The following is a 15,604-nucleotide window of genomic DNA, read 5'->3' as shown; positions in this document are numbered from 1 at the left end:
ATACATAGTAAAAGGCTTACAGGTTGGTTTCATGGAAGGCTCCTGAACAGTGTTTCAGCCAAGTACCCTCTCTCCTTCCCCCATCCCTCCCAATAAAGAAGCCTTTGAAAGGAAGCACCTGGCCTAGCAGTGCAGATAGGCATTAGAGGCTGGATTGGAGTCCTTAGCCTTGACTCTCACCCTCTCCAGACACTGCAATGAAGTGCCTATGCATCAAGTTTGGTGTAGGGAGGGAAGCTTTCACCCATGAAGCCTGATAGTAAAACCTTTGTCATTACCTATAGTCAGGACTAAATGATCACAAATAGTATTTTACCTGGGTCTGGACTCCCCAGTATAGACAAATGCATATACACATATTCATACACACATATGCCTACATACATAAGTATGTGCACATATACATGCAGAGAGATATTTTAGAAATGATGAATTCTCTTTGGCATCTCAGTTCCAGTTCATCCCCACCAAGCTTTCTTGCCTTTCTCCATATCATATGTGTATATCCTTTCTTCCATAGTGTGATCCCGGCTTTGAACAAGATCAACACATTTAGTATTGCTCAATACTATAATGCTTCTAAAATTATTTCAGAATTTCTTAGCTCATACCACTACAAAAAAATAAAAACCTATTAAAAAGGTTTCCTGATTTGTTCGCAGTCCTACCACCCACATTCTTGCCCAAGACTGAGGGCATAGGTATGCTACTATATTCATCAGTTAATTAGACCAGTGTTTTTTTTTTTTTCTCCTTCATTAGGTTCATTTGTTTTTTTTTTTGTTTTGTTTTTTTTCTGTTTAACTCCCCTTCTTTATTGATTTAATACTATTTTTTGGAATATGTAGAATATTAACCTACTTCCAAAAGTAAATAATATGGAAAAAAGTATAGTTAGAGAAGTGTTTTTCCCTCCTGTATCCCTTGCCTTGCCTCCCCAAGTCCTCCCCTTCTCCTCTGAAAGGTAGCCAACTACATTGTTTTCTGGTAAAACTTTTTCTGTATTTAATTTTGGAAAGTAAGTGTCTCCGTATTTCTGTCTCTCTCTCTTTTTTATTCTTACCCTTCTTTCTTACCCAAATGATAGCATTCTATATATCTTCTCTTTCAGTTTTTTTTTTCACTTTATTTTTTGAAGTCATTACATGTTTATGGAGACAAATTTCATTTTTATTACAGCTATTTGTACCACATTATATACTACAGTTTAACTACGTCATAGTTTGTCATGTACACCTTAGTTTATTCAACCAGTTCCCTATACTTGAATATTTAGGTGATTTCCAGTATTTTGCAGTTATGAGTAATGCTATAAAGGCTGACCTTCTGCATAATCATTTTCATGGTTGGGTCTATGAATATGTATTAATTTAAAGTATGACTAACTTGTGAAAACTAGAGATAAATATAAAACATATTTGATGCTAGGAATAGCACCAAATTATGAAATAAAGAGCCAGTTTCAAAACTACCCATTAGCAGTCTTCTCATTTTTCACAGTAGATATAGCACATAGTAATTTTCCTTATAACTTCATAAAAATGAGAGAAAATGCTGCTGTGTACTTGTTATAAATTTGAAATCTAGAGATTTCACAATAGATCTGTTTTTCTATTTGGTGGTCTAAATGCATTTCTTTATATAGCTCAGAATGATGAACCAGGTGAAAAAATTTCGGTTGAGGATCAAGATTCTGTATCAAAAATACAAATACAAGTAAAGGAACAAAGAACTTCCACAGGGGAAAAACGCCACAGTAAGTATAATAATTATTACTAGCTTTTTGGATTACTTTAAGTTAAACTCATCAGAAAATATTTTTAACTCAGGAACATGTATTTAAACATATATTTTATAGCGATTTTATGCTTTGACCTAAAGTATAAAATATAGATACCTTTTGGTTGAAATTTCTGGTATTAAAACTATTTCATGGACATGAATCAAGTGTTCAGTATCCACTAAGGCACAATCCCGTTGCAATCAAGTCGATTCCAACTCATAGTGACCCTATAGCACAGAGTAGAACTGCTCCATAGGGTTTCCAAGAAACGGCTGGTGGATTCAAACTGCCAACCTTTTGGTTAGCAGCCATAGCTCTTAGCCACTATGCAACGAGGGTTTCCAGATAGTTGCCCTTCTGTCAAAACCTGGGTTTTGGCAGAAGGCACAATACCAAGCCAATAATTATCTCTCAATTGTTCTGTTAACTGATTTTGGAGGTTAGAGGTTCAAAAGTCCAATGGGCACCTCTGCATAAGGGTCAGTTGATGAACTGGGAGATTGCTGAAGCTAGTAAGAAAACCAAAAAGTATTGACTGGTGGGACCAAGGAGAAGGGAACTTGGGTGCCCTGTGGAGGGCCACCAGGGCATGCTTTTGTTTACAGCCTTTCTTGTAATTCTACTGTTGAGTACCATCAAGAATACTGCATGGGGGTGGGGGAGTAATTCTTGGAAATGGCATTATGAACAGGGCTCGGATCCTGACCTCCCCATATGAACAGCAGGAAAACAACTAGAAGTGTGACTTGGCCCTTTGAGAACTTTGAAAAGGTGGCCAAAAATGACAGCAAGGAGTCACAAAGTAAAATAAGGACAGAAGGGGTAGAACAATCTCTTTTTCACTGTCTCCACCTCTCCCTTTCTTGGCACAGCAACATATGGCTCCACAGAACTGCAGTCAAAGCTCCAATTGACCACAGCTGTCCTTTGTGCTAAGAGGGGCCCCAATCTCTAGTTTCAAGGTATTAAAAACGCCTGTTGTCATTAAGTTTATTCTGACTCGTAGCCTCCTTATAGGACAGAGCAGACCTGCTCCATAGGATTTCCAAAGTTGTAATCTATACCAAAGCAGACTGTCACATCCTTCTTTCATGGAGCTGCTGGTGGATTCAAGTTGCTGAACTTTCAGTTAGCAGCCAAGCGCTTAACCACTGTGCCACTGGGACCCCAAGGTATATAGGACAGATGTCCCTGGCAGAGCTTCCGGATGGATTGTTCAGAGTATCCCTGCTCCTCTCCCTCCTGGTGGCAGATGGACAGCCGCAGTAGAGCCACATTCACAACCTTAATGGACCCACGGCTCTCCAGTGCACTAAGAGAGAACCCAAACTCTAGCTCTGAGGTAAATAGGACAGATATTTCTAACAGATCTTCCAGACGGACTGCTGGATCTTTCCCTCCCCTCCCTCTCCTCTACAGCAAAAGGACAACTGCAGCAGAGCCTCAGCTACACCTGCTCCCACACAGCTCTCCCATGTACTAGGAAGGGCCTGTATCTCTGGCTCTGAAATAAATGGGACAGATATTGGTAGTGAACTCTGCTTTTAGGTATTCTGACTGAATTGGAAGTGGCCTGAAAAGACTGAATTATTGGTCTGGCCAGTAATGGAGCCCTTACAGAGTGGAGCAGAGAGCGCCAACCAAGGACCATTGTCTATATCTGATTGACAGTGGTTCAAAAAGTACATGCTTTCTGATTGATTTGGGAGCTGTTAATGGTCTGAAACCTTGGTGTGGTCAGAATGGGAGCCCTCACAGAGGATAGGAGGGAGTGGAAATCAAAGAGTAAAGTCTGAGAAGGTTGATTAGTATGTTTTTTGGTCGGTCTGGGAGTTGCTGAAAGACTAAAATGTAGGGGTAGCCTGAAATGGAGATATCACAGAGAAAGAGGGGGAGTGTTAGGCAAATTCAGAAGGTTATACCTATCTAAGATTTTCTTTCATTAATTAACACTGTCAAAAACATTGTATATTTGGGATAATTGAGTAAAATTCTAGCATCCCAGATTCAACAACAAATCCTAATGCACACAGAGAAACCGTAAAGGATGGCTCATTCATGTGAACAAGAAAAATTGTATTTATGGAAGCCTATATAATGTTTTTTTTTATATATATAATGTACAGATTGGAAAAATATAATGCAACAATATTAAACAAGCTCAGGGACTAAAGGAAAACAGAAAAATAATGAAAGGATATCTGGAAAATCATGCATGAACAAATTGAGAATATAAATAAGGGGATGTTGTTGTTGTTGCGGGCCAGTGAGTTGATTCTGACTCAGAGTGACCCTATAGGACAGGGTAGAGCTGCCCTATATGGTTTCCTAGGCTGTAATCTTTACGGGAGCAGACTGCCAGGTCTTTACTCCCACAGAGCTGCTGGTGAGTTTTAACCACCAACCCTTCGATTAGCATCTGAGGGTGTAACAATTGCATCACCAGGGCTCCTTCAAATAAAGAGATAGTATAAAAGAAACCAAACAGAAATACTGGAACTGAAAGACACAATAACTGGAACTGAAAAAAAAAAAAAACCTATTTAGATGTACCTAACAACATCTATTAGCTGGCAGAAGAAGGGTCAGTAACTAGAAGATGTTATTTAAAATTATGAAGACTGAGGAGCAGCAAGAGATAAGTCCTAATGGAAGTGTGGGACACCATCAAGTGAATTAACATAAGCATCTTGGGAATCTAAGAAGAATGAGAGAGGGAAGGGACAGAAAGAATATTTGAAGAAATAATGGCAGAAAACTTTCCAAATCTGATAAAGGATATAATCTACAACTCCAGGAAGTGCAGTGAACTGCAAGTTGGATTAGCCCAAGGAAATTCACACTGAGATACAATATAATCCAGTTCTCAAAAACTAAAGAGAGAATCCGGACACCAAAAAGAGAGAAGCAAATAGTCCCCAATGACATTAAGTGCTGATTTCTCCTCAGAAACCCCAAAAGAAAGAAGGCAAAGGAATGACATATGTAAAATACTGAAAGAAAAGAACTGTGAACCAAGAATACTATAATTGCAAAACGGTGCTTAAAGAATGAGGGCAAAATTAAGATATTTCCAGATAATTAGAACTAAGAGAGTTCATAACCACTAGAATGAAAGAAATGATGAAGTAAAAGAGCAGAAGAGATTTCAAAGGGAGGCTTAAGAAGACAAAGTAAAATATTATAATGAAATATGCAAAGACCTGAAGTTCAAAAACCAAAAGGGAAGGACATGCTCAGCATTTGTCAAGCTGAAAGAAGTCAAGAAAAAAATTCAAGACTCGAGTCGCGATATTTAAGTTGGATCTACAACAACGGCCACGGAAGCAGCAGTCAAGAAATCAAACGATGTATTGAAGAAACCCCACTGTAGGGCCAAAAATGCTGCAAATGATCTCTTTTAAGTGTAAAAAAGCAAATATGTTACTTTAAGGACAAAGGTGTGCCTGACCCAAGTCATAGTGTTTTCAATTGCCTAATATGCATGTGAAAGCTGGACAGTGAATAAGGAAGAAAGAATGAGAATCCATGCCTTAGAATTATGGCGTTGGCAAAGAATATTGAGTATACAATGGACTGCCAGAGGAATGACCAAATGTGTCTTGGAAGAAGCACAGCCAGAATGTGCATTAGAAGCAAGGATGGCAAGACTTCATCGCACATCTTTGGACGTGTTATGAGGAGGGACCAGTCCCTGGAGAAGGACATCATGCTTGGTAAAGTACAGGGTCAGTGAAAAAGAGGAAGACCCTCAATGAGATGGATTGGCACAGTGCAACAACAGGCTTAAGCATAACAGAGATTGTGAGGATGGTGCAGGACCATGCAGTGTTTTGTTCTGTTGTACAATAGAGTTGTGTTTTAGGCTGGGTTCTCATAAAACCAGTGAAGTGTTTAAGTATATATATATAGAGAGAGATTTATATCAAGGAAATGACTTATGCAGTTGTAGAGGCTGGAACATCCCACATCCGTGGGTGAGGATAGAGGCTTCTCCTGATGCATATAGTTGCAGGAGCTGGTGAGCCAAAGGTCGGCAGGTCAGAGAGCAGGGCTTTTGCTCACAGGCTGTGAAGATCGATGAATCCAAAAATAGGAGGACAAGTCCACAGGTAAGCTGCTAGCTCAAGTCCAAGAACTGGAGGCCAGATGAATAGGAGCCAGCTGCAGAATCAAGAATGAGCAAAAGCTTTACAGTCTTGCCAGAATGTCTATTTATATTCAGTGTAGGCCACACTCTCAAGGAAACTCCCTTTCAACTGATTGGCTACTCACGGCAGATCCCGTCACGGAAATGATCACATTATATCAAATCTCATTGTGGAAGTCATTGTATCATACCAAACCACTGAGAATCATGGCCCAGTCAAGTTGACACACAACCATAACCATCACAGGTCACTATGAGTTCGAACAGACTTAATGGCATCTAACAACAACTACACTGAGGACAAAATACTAAATGACACAGAAAGCATCAGAAGGAGCTGGAAGGAATACAAAGAGTCACTGTCCCAAAAAGAATTTGTCCACATGAGGTGGGGCCAAGATGGCAGAATAGCCAGATGCTTCTTACAACAAAGACCTGAAAAAACAAGGGAAACGATTATATTTCTGACAAGCTAGGAGCCGTGATGGAAATCCTGGTGTTGTAGTGGTTAAGTGCTACGGCTGCTAACCAAAGGGCCAGCAGTTCGAATCTGCCAGGTGCTCCTTGGAAACTCTATGGGGCAGTTCTACCCTGCCCTACAGGGTGGCTATGAGTCGGAATCAACTTGGGGGCACTGGGTTAGGACCTGCGAACATGAAAGGCAAAGTTAGAAAACTGACCAAGCAGCAGGGAGAGGGAGAGGCAGTTCAGAAGCGGAGAGGAGTTACCAGGCCTAAATTACTAGGATCCTGCAGGCACCATTCTTGGGAGCGGATGCGGCAGGCTGGTGGTAGCATTTGACCACAGTTTCCTAGGGAGAAACAACCAGCCGCACAGCCTACCCACACCTACGGAATCAGAGAAGAATGACACTCTTGGCAAAAGCTAAGTACTTGCATATATTTTACCTTGCCCCCTACCTCCAAGTCGGCTTTAGTGGCTATTGATTTCCCTGGGCCTGAGATAGGTCCTGCTGAGCATTCTGATACATTCTCACGGCCTTGGAGAAGGAATAAATTCACGACTGGGGGAAAAGATAATTTGCCAGCTCCACTAACCTGGGGAGCTTAGGACAGAAGCGGCTCCTGTCCAGGCATAAAAGGTCCATGGACTTTGAATACCTTTCCCCCTGCATGGACCTGTGTGGGCCTATTTCAGGAGAATAGGCCTTTGCTGGCAGACTGCAACTGTTTCAGCTGTGCAGTGGATAGGTGGGTGTTTGATGTTTGACATTGCTTTGCCTATTAAACAGTGTCCTCACCTACCCATATCAGAGACCTAAGGATGGTGGCTCCACTCAGGTCACTGAACCACCCATGACAGGGGTCCAAGGATAACTGGTACCTCCCAATCCTTACAACCAAAAGCACTGGGTGCCCATGGTCCACCTGCAGAGCCCAACCACCTGTATGCTCTAGGGAACAGGGACACACTTTCCTCACAGACACTCGGGGGATGGTTATCAGTCCCCTGCCTTGTTCAGAGTGTGAACCACAGGTGCAACCAGATACCTGTACCTACACCAATCACCGCTACCCCCCTAAGACCATAGGACCACACACTTTAAGACCAGCTACCTGGACACCTGAGATGAATCCATTCAAGAAAAGTGAATGGACTCCTAAACTGATATACATGAAAACATCTCCAGCCACCTGGTGACAGGACATCAGAACTTCAAAGGTGAAAATAATCAAGGTAGCTCACTCAAGCAATCCATTTGGGCACATCAAAACAAAACAAAGCAAGAAGCCAGGATACAGCAAGCAAACATAAAATAAACTAACACAATAACTTATAGATGGCTTGGAGACAACAGTCAACATCAAATCACATAAAGAAGCAGACCATGATTGCTTCAACAAGCTCTCAAAACAAAGAATCAAGGGATCTTCTGGAAGAAGGTTTTTCCTGAAATTATAGATACAGAATACAAAAGGTTAATATACAGAACTCTTCAAGACAACAGGAAGGAGATCAGACAATACACAGAACAAGCCAAGGAACATACAGATAAAGCAGTTGAAGAAATTAAAAAGGTTATTCAAGATCATGATGAAAAATTTAATAAGGTGCAAGAATCCATAGAGAGACAGCAATCAGAAATTCAGAAGATTAACAATAAAATTACAGAATTAGACAGCTCAATAGAAAGTCAGAGGAGCAGAACTGAACAAGTGGAAGGCAGAATTGGTGAGACAGAAGATAAAGCACTTGACACCAGTATATTTGAAAAAAAATCAGATAAAAGAATTTAAAAAAACAAAGAAACCCTAAGAATCCAGTGGGACTGTATCAAGAGAAATAACCTACGAGTGATTGGAGTACCAGAAAAGGGAAGAAAAACAGAAAGTATGGAGAGAATTGTTGAAGATTTGTTGGAGGAAACTTGCCTGATATCGTGAAAGATGAGAATATAGCTATCCAAGATGCTCATCGAACTCCACATAAAGTAGATGTTAAAAGAAAGTCACCAAGACATATTATAATCAAACTTGCCAAAACCAAAGATAAAGAGAGAATTTTAAGAACAGCTAGGGGTAAACAGAAAGTCTCCTACAAGTAATGAGAATAAGCTAGGGCTACTTGGCAGAAACCATGCAAGCAAGAAGACAATGGGATGACTTATATAAAGTGCTGAAGGAAAAAAAATTGCTACACAAGAATCATATATCCAGCAAAACTGTCTCTCAAGTATGAGGGTGAAATTCAGACATTTGCAGATAGACAGAAGTTTAGGGAATTCATAAAAACCAAATGAAAACTACAAGAAATACTAAAGGGAGTTTTTTGGTTAGAAAATCAATAATATCAGGTATCAACCCAAGACTAGACCACTGAACAGAGCAATCAGATGTCAACCCAGACAGGAAATCACAAAAATAAATCAAAATAAAAAAATGCTCAAAAAAGAGAAACAGCAATGTTATTATGTAAAAGAAGACAACATTAAAACAATAATGAGGGACTAAGAAATGTAGCCATAGATCTCTCATATGGAGAGGAAGACAAGGTGATATAAATAAATAAAAGTTATGTTTAAACTTAGAAAAATAGGGGTAAATATTAAGGCAACCACAAAGGAGACTAACAATACTACTCACCAAATTAAAATACAAGAAAAAAATAGAGACTGAGCAGAAACAAAATCAACAACAAATAAGAGGAAAAGACAATGTATAAACTACTCAGCCCCCAAAAATTAAGTGGGAAAACAAACTGTCAACAACACACACAAAAAGACATCAAAATGACAGCACTAAACTCATACATACCCATAACTATGCTGAATGTAAATGGAATAAATGCACCAATAAAAAGACAGAGAGTGGCAGAATGGATAAAAAAAACATGATTCATTTATATGTTGCCTACAAGGGACACATTTTAGACTTAGAGAAACAACAAAAACTGAAAGAATGGAAAAAAATATATCAAGCAAACAACAATCAAAAGAGCAGGAGTGGCAATATTAATTTCTGAAAAAATAGACTTTAAAGTTAAATCTACCACAAAGGATAAGCCAGGACACTATATAATGATTAAAGGGACAATATACCAGGAGGATATAACCATACTAAATATTTATGTGTCCAATGACAGGGCTGCAAGATATATAAAACAAACTCCAATGGCATTGAAAAGTGAGATAGACAGCTCCACAATTATAGCAGGAGACTTCAACACACCACTTTCAGTGAAGGACAGGACATCCAGAAAGAAGCTCAACAAGGAAATGGAAGATCTAAATGCCACAAACAACCGACTTGACCTCATAGACATATACAGAACACTTGACCCAACGGCAACCAAGTATACTTTCTTTTCTAGTGCACATGGAACATTCTCTAGAATGGACCACATATCAGGTCATAAAGCAAGGCTTTGCAGAATCCAAAACATTGAAATATTACAAAGCACCTTCTCTGACCAAGGGCCATAAAAGTAGAAACCAGTAACAGAAAAAGCAGAGAAAAGAAATCAAACATTTGGGAAATTGAACAATACCCTGCTCAAAAATGACTAGGTTATAGAAGACATTAAGGATGGAATAAAGAAAGTCATAGAGTCCAATGAGAATGAAAATACTTCCTATCAGAACCTTTGGGACACAGCAAAAGCAGTGCTCAGAGGTCAATTTATATCAGTAAATGCACAAATACAAAGGAAGAAAGGGCCAAAATCAAAGAATTATCCCTACAACTTGAACAAATAGAAAGAGAGCAACAAAAGAAACCCTCAGGCACCAGAATAAAGCAGATAATAAAAATTAGAGCAGAATTAAAGGGAATAGAGAACAGAAAAAAAATCGAAAGAGTTAACAAGACCAAGAGCTGATTCTTTGAAAAAATTTAAAAAATTGATGAACTATTGCCCAAACTGACAAAAGGAGAGGGGGCAAATAACCTGAATAAGAAATGAGATAGGTGATATTACAACAGACCCAACTGAAATTAAAAGAATCGTATCAGATTACTATGAAAAATTACACTCTAACAAATTTGAAAGCCTAGAAGAAATGAATGAATCCCTAAAAACACTACCAACATAAACTAACACAAACAGAGGTAGAACAACTAAATACACCCATAACAAAAGAAGAGATTGAAAAGGTAATAAAAAAACACCCAACAAAAAAAAACCCTGGCCCAGACGACTTCACTGCAGAGTTCTACCAAACTTCCAGAGAAGAGTTAACACCACTACTACTAAAGGTATTTCAGAGCATAGAAAAGGATGAAATACTACCTAACCCATTCTATGAAGCCAGCACATCCCTGACACCAAAACCAGCTAAACATGCCACAAAAAAAGAAAATCACAGACCTACATCCCTCATGAACACGGTTGGAAAAATGCTCAACAAAATTCTAGCCAATAGAATTCAACAACATATAAAAAGAAAAATAATTCACCATGACCAAGTGGGATTCATACCAGGTATGCAGGGATGGTTGAACATTAGAAAAACAATGAATGTAATCCATCATATAAATAAAACAAAAGGCAAGAATCACATGATTTTATCAATTGATGCAGAAAAGGCATTTGACAAAGTTCAACACCCATTCATGATAAAAACTCTCAGCAAAATAGGAATAGAAGGAAAATTCCTCAAATAATAAAGGGCATTTATAAAAAGCCAACAGCCAACATCAACGTAAGTGGAGAGAGTCCCCTTGAGACTGGGAACTGGACAAGGATGCCCTTTATCACCACTCTTATTCCACATTGTACTGGAGGACCTAGCCAGAGCAATCAGGCTAGATAAAGAAATAAAGGGCATCCAGATTTGTAAGGAAGAAATAAAAGTATCTCTATTTGCAGATGACATGATCTTATACACAGAAAACCCTAAAGAATCCTCAAGAAAACTACTGAAACTAATAAAAGAGTTCAGCAGAGGATCAGGATACAATATAAACATACAAAAATCAGTTGGATTCCTCTATGCCAACAAAAAGAACATCGAAGAGGAAATCACCAAATCTATACCATTTACAGTAGCCCCCAAGAAGATAAAATACTTAGGAATAAATCTCACCAGAGATGTAAAAGACCTATCCAAAGAAAACTACAAGACGTTACTACAGGAAACCAAAAGAGACCTATGTAAGTGAAAAAACATACCTTGTTCATGGATAGGAAGACTTAACATTGTAGAAATGTATATTCTACCAAAGGCGATCTATAGATACAATGCAATTCCAATCCAAATTCCAATGACGTTTTTTAGTGCGATAGAGAAACAAATCACCAACTTCATATGGAAGGGAAAGAGACCCTGGAGAAGTAAAGCATTACTGAAAAAGAAGAACAAAGTGGGAGGCCTCACTCTAACTGATTTTAGAAGCTATTTTACTACCACAGCAGTCAAAACAGCCTCGTACTGGTATAACAACAGATATGTAGACCAATGGAACAGAATTGAGGATCCAGATTAAATCCATCCACATATGAGAAACTAATATTTGACAAAGCCATAAATTCAGTTAAATGGGGAAAAGGTAGTCTTTTTAACAAACTATGCTGGCATAACTGGATATCCATCTGCAAAAAAATGAAACAAGAACCATACCTCACACCATGCACAAAAACGAGCTCAAACTGGATCAAAGACCTAAATATAATATCCAAAATGATAAAGATCATGGAAAAAAAATAGGGACAATGCTAGGAGCCCTAATACATTGCATAAATGGTATAAAAATCATTACTAATAAATCAGAAGAAAAACTACCTAACTAGGAACTCCTTAAAATTAAACACCTAAAACACTTCACCAAAACAGTAAAAAGATTACCTACAGACTGGGAAAAAGTTTTTAGCTATGACATTCCCGATCAGCACCTGATCTCTAAAATCTATTCATGATACTGCAAGAACTCAACTACAAAAAGACAAATAACCCAATTAAAAAATGGGCAAAGGATATAAACAGACACTTCGCTAAAGAAGACATTTAGGTAGCTAACAGATACATGAGGAAATGCTCACAATCTTTAGCCATTAGAGAAATTCAAATCAAAACTACAATGAGATTCCATCTCACTCCAACAAGGCTGGCATTAATCCAGAAAACACAAAATAATAAATGTTGGAGAGGTTGAGAAGGGACTGGTACACTTATATACTGCTGGTGGGAACGTAAAATGGTACGGCCACTTTGGAAATCAATTTGGTGCTTCTTTAAAAAAACTAGTGATAGAACTACCATACAATCCAGCAATCTCGCTCCTTGGAATATATCCTAGAGAAATAAGAGCCTTTACACGAACAGATATATGCACACCCATGTTCATTGCAGCACTGTTTACAACAGCAGAAAGATGGAAGCAACCAAGGTGCCCATCAATGGATGAATGGATAAATAAATTATGGTATATTCACAGAATGGAATACTACACATCAAGAAAGAACAATGATGGATGCGTGAAACATTTCATAAAATGAAGGAACCTGGAAGGCATCATGCTGAGTGAAATTAGTCAGTTTCAAAAGGACAATGTTGTATGAAATCACTATTATAAAGACTCAAGCAATAGTTTAAACGGAGGAGAAAATATTCTTTGATGGTTACGGGGGGTTGGGAGGGAGGGAGAGAGAGGGGTTTTCACTAATTAAATAGAAGATAAGAACTATTTTAGGTGAAGGGAAAGACAATACAGGAGAGGTCAGCACAACCTGACTAAACCAAAAGCAAAGAAGTTTCCTGAATAAACTGAAGGCCGACATAGCTAAGGGGGTTTAGGGACCATGGTTTCAGGGGACATCTAAGTCAATTGGCATAATAAAATCTTTTAAGAAAACGTTCTGCATCCCACTTTGGAGAGTGGGGTCTTAAATGCTAGCAAGCGGCCATCTAAGACGCATCAATTGGTCTCAACCCGCCTGGAGCAAAGGAGAACGAAGAACACCAAAGAGACAAGGTAATTATGAGCCCAAATAGAGAGAAAAGGCCGCATAAACCAGAGACTAGATTAACCTGGGACCAGAAGAACTAGATGGTACCCGGCTACAACCAATGATTGCCCTGAGAGGGAACGCAACAGAGAACCCCTGAGGGAGCAGGAGAGCAGTGGAATGCAGACCCCAAATTCTCATAAAAAGACCAGACTTAATGGTTTGACTGAGACTATAAGGACCCTGGAGGTCATGGTCCCCAGACCTTCTGTTAGTCCAAGGCACGATCCATTCCCAAAGCCAACTCTTCAGACAGGCATTGGACTGGACTACGGGGTAGAAAATGATACTGGTGAAGAGTGAGCTTCTTGGATCAAGCAGACACGTGAGACTATGTTGGCATCTCCTGTCTGTAGGGAAGATGAGAGGGCAGAGATTGTCAGACATTTCCCGAGTGGACACAAATAAGAGAGTGGAGGGAAGGAGTGTGCTGTCTTGTTAGGTGGAGAGCAACTAGTAGCACACAGCAAGATGTATATAAATTCTTGTATGAGAGATTGACTTGATTTGTAAACTTTCACTTACAGCACAATAAAAATTAAAAAAAAATTTATCCACGTTCAACCATTTCAGGAGGTATAATGTAATTACCAACTGATGGTACTGAGGAAAGAAGCCCAAGCTGTACTGAAGGCACTGGTAAAAAACAAGCCTCCAGGAATTGATGGAATAACATTTGAGATATTTCAGTAAATGAATACAGCACTGGAGGTGCTCACACATGTATACCAAGAAATTTGGAAGATAGCTAACTGGCCAAATGACTGGAAGAGATCCATATTCATGCCCATTCAAAGAAAGGTGATCCAACAAAATGAAAAAATTATCTAACAATATTTTTAATATCACGTGCAAGTAAAATTTTACTGAAAATCATTCAAGAGCACTTGCAATAGTGCATCCACATGAAACTGAGAAATTCAAGCTAGATTCAGAAGAGGCTGGGGAATAAGCAGTATCATTGTTGCTGTCAGCTGAAAGCAGAGAATAACAGAAAGATGTTTACCTGTGCTTTATTGACTATGCAAAGGCATTTGACTGTATAGATCATAATAGATTATGGTTAACATTGCAAAGAATGAGTTTTCCAGAACATTTCATTGTGCTCATGAGTACATAGATCAAGAGGGAGTCATTTGTAGAGAACAAAGGGATACTGCAAGATTTAAAGTCAGGAAAGTTATGCATCTGGGTTGTATCCTTTCAACATATTTATTCAGTCTGTACGCTGAGCAGATAATCTGAGAAACTGGACTATATGAAGAAGAACATGCATCAGCCTGCAATACACAGATGACACAACCTTGCTTACTGAATGAAGGTGAAGAGGAGTTGAAGCACTTTACTTATGAAGATCAAAGACCATGGCCTTCAGTATGGATAACACCTCAACATAAAGAAAACAAAAATCCTCACAACTGGATCAATGAGCAACCTTATAAGTGGAGAAAATATTGAAGTTGTCAAAGATTTAATTTTACTTGGATCCACAAACAACACCCATGAAAGAAGCAGTCAAGAAATCAAAAGACACATTGCATTGGGCAAATATGCTGCAAAAGACCTCTTTGAAATGTTAAAAAGCAAAGATGTCACTTTAAGGACCAAGGTGCACCTGACCCAAGTCATGGTATGTTCAGTTGCCTCATATGCATGTGAAACCTGGACAATGAATAAGGAAGACTGAATTTATGCTTTTGAATTATGGTGTTGGTGAAGAATGTTGAATATACCGTGGACTGGCACAAGAACAAACAAATGTGTCTGGAAGAAGTACAGCCAGAATGCTCCTCAGAAGTGAGAATGGCAAGACTTCGTCTCAGGTACTTTCAACATGTTCTCAGGAGGGACAAGTCCCTGGAGAAGGACATCATGCTTGGTAAAGTAGAGGGTCAGGGAAAAAGAGGAAGACAGTCAAGAGATAGATTGACACAGTGGCTTCAACAATGGGCTCAAACATAACAATGATTGTGAGGATGGGGCAGGACCAAGCAGCATTTCATTCTGTTGCACTTAGGGTCTCTATGAGTTGGAATCGACTGGATGGCACATAACAACAACAAAAACAACAGTCCTCACTGACATAACCTAATTCTACCTTGTTAACGTAACAAACACAACCCATTTACAAACTGGATTATAATCACAGGCAGAAATTAGGATTTACAACGCATATTTTTGGGGGACACAGTTCAATCCATATCAAA

General features: G+C 39.0%; 1 protein-coding gene across 1 annotated transcript in view; it reads left to right on the top strand.

Annotated features, from left to right (window-relative positions):
- The window catches only part of CCDC7 (coiled-coil domain containing 7), a 415,568-nt gene that overhangs the window by 257,484 nt on the left and 142,480 nt on the right, over positions 1-15,604 (top strand). Inside the window, exon 26 of the mRNA XM_064285199.1 lies at positions 1,646-1,756. Coding sequence (XP_064141269.1) covers positions 1,646-1,756 — 111 coding nt within the window. The remainder of the gene's footprint in view (positions 1-1,645; positions 1,757-15,604) is intronic.

This window comes from Loxodonta africana, chromosome 4 (assembly GCF_030014295.1).
Source record: "Loxodonta africana isolate mLoxAfr1 chromosome 4, mLoxAfr1.hap2, whole genome shotgun sequence".
Taxonomy (NCBI): domain Eukaryota; kingdom Metazoa; phylum Chordata; class Mammalia; order Proboscidea; family Elephantidae; genus Loxodonta; species Loxodonta africana.
The sequence above is the reverse complement of the archived record's forward strand: the minus strand, read 5'-3'. Positions and strand labels throughout refer to the sequence as shown.